Raw genomic sequence first — 6,424 nt, 5'->3', positions numbered from 1 at the left:
AAGCTACCTCTGCTTTTATACAGAACGAAATATTACGATATTCACAAATGAATATCAGATCGTTTATACAGAATGATCTATGCATGGCTCATGCTCTAAGTTAAATAGGAATGTTATGACAATAGAAGTCATATATATGCAGGGCTCATGCTCTAAATTTTGTAAGCATCCTGCTATATATAAAAGCAAATAGATGTTGTTGCGGGAACCAACATTTTATCTTTGTGGTTGTAATTGCAATAACAAAGTAAATTTCTTACTTGAGATGAAAGGAAAAATGGTGTTTTGTTGTTTTGAATGTTTGGAACAGAATCTGATTTTTTGAAGCATATGTTAATTGTAGTACGGGCAAAACTCCATGCGTCCCAGCCCCCAAATTTTGAGAGAGATAAATATATATTTATGCAAAAATTCTCCTATGCGGACGTCCGGACGTTATTATATGTTATGAAAAATATAGTTTTCCTTTTCCGTAAAGCCAAATACAAAAATTTATATTATGAATAACATATAAACAAATTGGAAAACTTTTAAGGTACAATAAAATTGAAGAAAAACAAATTAATAGGTAAGTAAAAGCAAAATAAATAATAAGTAAGAAGGTGAGCTTGGTCGGTGAAACACGTCAAAGACTCTGTCCTAAATTTTTTGTAGCCTCCCTACGTGCAAGTACTGACAGTCTACAAGACTCCAAGATACGACTCTTTGTACACAAACTCAAGATCCGCTATGAGTACGTTCATAGACGGATATAGGTATCCAAGTCACATAACCATTGCCCAAAATAATAATATAAGTAGAGAAAGTATATAAAAGTAGAATAAGAGTGAATCATATTGTGGTGGTGATTGTGGTATGTGATATTCTGATGGTGTATTGTTGTTGTTCAAATGTGCAGGAGAAGTGGCCTTTTATAAGTATCCAATAACACGTAACCTTCACCACATTGAACCATAAAATTAAGGCATTCAATATAGAAATAATACCTGAAAATTAAACATATATAACCCTATAATAAATAAAATAAAACAGCTAAAATAATTAAATAAATAAAAACGGTTAAATTTTTAAAACCTTTGAAAATTCCAACATTATTTATCCAAAATAGCCAAAACTTGACTCTTAATTTCAAAAATGTCAGTTTTTGTAAAAAAATTTAAATATAACAGAAAACTCACCTAAATAGACACAAATGCCCTCAAATTTAAAACCTACATAAGCCAACAAGAAAATAAGTCATTAATTTCTTATGGTAATTAAGCTTAATTAATTCGCCCGGAGCCTATGCCAAGGGACTCTCTTTCTTGACTAAGCAAACCTGTTTGAAACAGTCCCTTATCAACACATGCCATCCACGCTACTGATTAAACGCAAAAAAATGGGGTAGGAAACTTGGAAGTGGCAAGAATAGGAGACTTTGAGAATCTATATATACTCTTCAAATGGAAGAGCTTTGCATTGTGCATTCTTACTTTGAAATTTGAGTCAATTTGATTGAAGAAACAAAATCAAGCACAAAAATGGCAAGCCACCAAAATCAGGATTTGAGTCACAAGGCAGGCGAGTTGACTGGTCAAGCTCAGGCAAGTTATAACTGTGATTAATTTTCTAATAATATGAAATTAGGGTTGGTGTTTTGTAATCAAAATTTCATCCCATCAAGTTAATCCATTTAATATATATATATATATATATATATTCCTGATCTGATTAACTTGTGCAGGTAAAAAAAGACGAGTTTCTAAACCAGGCATCATATATGTCTCAATCTGTTCAGAATAAGGCATCAAATGCATCTCAGTCTGTCCAGAACAAGGCATCAAATGCATCTCAATCTACCCAGAACAAGGCATCAAATGCATCTCAGTCTGCCCAGAACAAGGCATCAGATGCATCTCACACTGCCCAAGACATCAAGGACCAAGCCACCCATCTCCTTCAACAGGCAATCACTTCCTCAATTTCCTTATTATTTCAATGATTTTTGTTCTTAAATATATATAGTATAAGAAGTTACAGTCCTGATCTCTTGGACTATAGGGGTCCAAGAGATTTGTAGTCACTCACCGTTGGATTTAAATTCAACGGTTCACTCACTCTTGCACTCCTTTTAAGAAACTTTTTTGAACCATTAGATTAATATCCAACGGTGTGTGACCACAATTTCTTGGACTCTTGTGGTTCAAGAGATCGGGACTGTAAGAAGTTACTCATAATTTAATCAAACATGTAAGCCAATTCAATTAGTATCATCTCATTACTCTAATTAGTGAGAAAAAAAACTTAGTCCAATCAACCTCACTCTATGATTATCTTTCAGTACTCCAAATTCACTTTTTATTATATTAAAACAGTCACCTAATGTAAATGTGGGTTAGGTAGTCAAGGTAGTGTGTATGTCCTTTTGCACTTGAGTTCGATTCATTCTCCATGCATTAAAATAATTTAAAATATCATTCTTGTCAAAAACATTAACGTAATAAATACAAAATGACAAACTGGGAATGTGATTAATATAACTATATTCTTGTATATATATATATATGTATGTTACAAGTGTGTTTGATTGCAGACAAGTGAGCAAGTGAAAAACATGGCTCAAGGAGCAGCTGAAACGGTTAAGAGCACTTTGGGAATGAACAATCCAAACGACCCAAACAGTAACCCAAGCAACGCAAACATGAACCCAAGCATCAACCCAATCAACCCAAGCAAGCCAAGCATTAACCCAAACAACCCAAGGATTTGAAGTGCTTTCTTCAATAATGCTAGCTTTGCCTCACTCGCATCAAAAGTTTCGATGATGTGGTGTCATGGCAATTAGCCCTCCGCTGTTGAAATGGCTATGTACATCATCAGGCACCATTTAATCTGTTTGATCTCTAACTGGCCATATATATAGGTTATGCATACGCAATTACAAATGAGTTTGTAGTATAATATTTTGAATACATTGGGTATCATGAAATTTGTCGATGCCTACAGGCAGCACAAGCATGTGCACATGGTAATTTGGTCAAGATCAAATTCTCGGCATGTGCAAACACTTCCCCTCTAAATTTACAACTTCAACACAACTTCCATCGTATATATGAAATGAGTATGCCTCAATCGGAGAAACTTGTATATTAAAAATAATAAAAAAATATTATAAATACTCCCCAACGATTTTATTGGAAATCTTTTCAACAAATCTATTCCTTAAACAAAATAACAAACAAATTCAAAATACCTGCAATGACAATCCTTTTTGGTTATTTTCTCTTACCAACTTGTCAGCCCATTCCTTCAAATGTGAATCCATTTTGGCTGCCTCGATTCGACGCTTATGAAACCAATTAAATATGAGGATTTTAGTTCCTTTGATGCTCGCAGTTTCCACATGCATCCGTCATCCACACAACCAACTTCAAATATTTCTTTATTAGATCTCTTCACTTTGAACTCAAAATTTTTCTTCATAGCATCGATACCCAACTTTGTTTTTAAATCCTCCTTAGTTTCATACACCTGACCTACAATTATATCTCCACTTGAATTGCGTAGCTCTGTTATGTCTGATCCATGTAGAATGTTTTTATCCTTGTTTGGAGCAGTTGGATTGTTAGAGTTAGGCTCATCACATTGCATGTTGATAGCTTGCATTTTTTCACATCTCATGTTTTCATCGAAGGCAACATTATCTTGAAAAATATTATCAACCTCTACATGTGGCATATCCTCAAATAGCATGTTCTCAAAACGCAACTCATCTACTTTACGTTTCATTGTAATGCACAATGGAATCTTGTAAGACCTTGAAAGGCTTTCAAAAATAAAAGCTCTTACATCATCATCATTGACTATCTCTGTGGGCCATGCACTTTTCATTGCATCATATATCACTTTCATAGTTACCTCATACTCATTTTGGTCCACATTGGCAATGTCATACACTTTATTCCGGAGTTCCTCAAATGTAATTTTGTTTGAAACAAGTAGTCCTTTACTTCTGTAATTTTTATACATTGAGTTAGCCCACCTCCCACCATAGTTAATCAAAATTGTCAAACTAGACATTTGCCTAAAAAGGTAAGCCAAAAATATTAATTAAAAAAAACCATACAGACCAAAAATTGACAATGAAACCAAAAACATTAGCTATAAAACAAAGTAGAAATTAATATAGCTTTTAAACTATGGAATAAAAATGAAATTAGAAATAGCATAGAGATATGATCTGTCTACAATGATATCAAATATTAACTTTTATATTACTACTATTTATTAAGTTATAACTAAATGTATCAATCCATTACAATATCAGTGAAATTAATACTTAATAATCTGCAGTATGCAATCTGCAGCATACAAAATCTAGCCTTCCATACCATATAAAAAACTTGGATAAAATTCAGAGAGAACATATGCGTCTGTTTTTGTATTTGTAGTCTGAATGAAGTCAAAGAGAACAACAAGGAAGAAAAGAAGGCATTAATTAAATAAGCAGCAGGATAATGGCCTACAACAAGGAACATATGCGTAACAGGATGCAAATTCAAAGGCCTTAAAGAGTAATTCCGCATTCTGTGTGTAGTAAATAAAATTTAAGATTCAAGATCACTGACAAAATAATGGAAACATATGTGCAAGTCGTAATAATAGCATACACACTAGCTTTGCAGTTCTATTTGATGTATTCTAACTCTGTAAATTGGCTTTCTCCTGGCACTCAAAGTAAAAGCAAGAACTTTAACATTTGAAACAGAAAAATTACAAAACTTAATGGATACCAAATAAACCTTAGACACATCCAAGTTAGTCAAAGGTCCATACTGATGAACTAATAACATCAGCATGTGATTACATCTTCTGCTACACATATGTCAGAATCATCATATTACTAGACTCAATAATTTTCCAAGCCTATCTGCACTAACCTTCGATGTAGGCTCAAAGTGAATTGACGAGATTAAATCATAGCACTTTGAATAGGGCTCAAGAGTCCATTAACAGAAATGTCGCAACCATAGACATTAAGTCAGCAAAACCCAGAATTGAAATTTTATAAATATAGTATGAAGAATAAACAAAGAAGAAATTGAGTGAAGAACCAAGGAAGAACTGCACTCACGGTTTGACTATGGCAGCAATACGTCTGCGAACAAACTCTACGTACAAAGATTCCCAATCTAATAGGGTTTTCTATTTTAGGTTTATGTTGGTTTTAAATATGAGGGTATTTGTGTCTATTTAGGTGAGTTTTCTGCTATATTTGAATTTTTTTTACAAAAACTGACATTTTTGAAATTATGGGTCAAGTTTTGGCTATTTTTGATAAATTCTTGTTGGAAACGAGTTCATGCTGGAAAGTATAAACAAAGAGCAAAGAAAAGGCTAATTAGATGATAGGTAATGAAATTTTATTTGTATTTGGTCCCTATGAACAACTAGAACTTAGCTATCTCCTTAAAAGTTTAAATAACCTTTTTCAATTCGGTTCACGAAAACATTAAATAGAGTTTCAAATGTTTGATGAAACTAAGAAGTTGTTCCTTAGAATAGTTTGCAGAAGGACCTGAGCTCTGTTCGCTTGAAATTGGTATCTAATTTGTCTTGTTACTGGTTTTCTTGACTGCTCTGAGGTGAAGTATTTGGCATCACTGTATCATCATGAATGCTATAAAAGAAGAATTTTAAAAAATAATACAAGCACTGGTATTGCAGCTAGGAAAACATAAATTTAACAATTTTCCCGTGACCCGTATTTGGAATCTGTTTAAACTTTTGCATAGGTTTAAGTCTTTAGATTTTCAGGCTTTTCTTCCTGTGTTTGGTTGATAATTATGAGGCAAATTAGCTGTGATACAGGACCATTGATTTAGGACTTTAATATCAATCTTCGTCTGAGTTTCCATTCAGTTTGGTTGTATTTGGCATGATTTTCCGCTCATGTATGTTTCCTCCTGTTCTTGAAATTCATCCCTTGTAATTGTTGAATAATTTCTCTCTTTTATTGCAGTGTTGGTGAATTTTCTTTCTAATAATGAGTTAAGGCTTGAATTTATGTTCCTCCTTTGATTTTAGTTTGGCTGTTGCCGAGTGGTCATGCAATATTTTTTCATTTTATATAGTTTACTAGGTTTCGTGTTGGTTCTTTGAAACTCAATCTTAACTTTTGTCCTGTGGAGTGATGAAGATATTGGTAGTACGTACATGGTTTTATTGCTTTCTCTGGTTGTTGATTTCTGCACTGATGCAATATGCATCATATTGGGGTTTGGCTTTTTAATTAGTTTCTTATTTAAGTGTTACTAGCCTCTCCACATGCGCACCTGCGAGAGGTTTTTTTTTTTTTTTTTTTTTTTTTTAAAATAAAAAAATTTAAATTTGTTTTAGAATTAAAAAAGATAATGCGTAATGGTGTTCTATAAAAATAGGATCC

At 33.0% G+C, this 6,424-nt stretch overlaps 1 protein-coding gene across 1 annotated transcript; it reads left to right on the top strand.

Annotated features, from left to right (window-relative positions):
• Nucleotides 1,517–2,887, top strand: LOC109950478 (putative uncharacterized protein DDB_G0282133). Its single transcript, XM_020569418.1, has 3 exons — nt 1,517–1,583; nt 1,724–1,945; nt 2,573–2,887. The coding sequence occupies exons 1-3, from the start codon at nt 1,521–1,523 to the stop codon at nt 2,747–2,749; spliced, it is 462 nt and encodes a 153-aa protein (XP_020425007.1). The 5' UTR covers nt 1,517–1,520; the 3' UTR covers nt 2,750–2,887.

This window comes from Prunus persica, chromosome G7 (assembly GCF_000346465.2).
Source record: "Prunus persica cultivar Lovell chromosome G7, Prunus_persica_NCBIv2, whole genome shotgun sequence".
NCBI classification, from domain to species: domain Eukaryota; kingdom Viridiplantae; phylum Streptophyta; class Magnoliopsida; order Rosales; family Rosaceae; genus Prunus; species Prunus persica.
The sequence above is the reverse complement of the archived record's forward strand: the minus strand, read 5'-3'. Positions and strand labels throughout refer to the sequence as shown.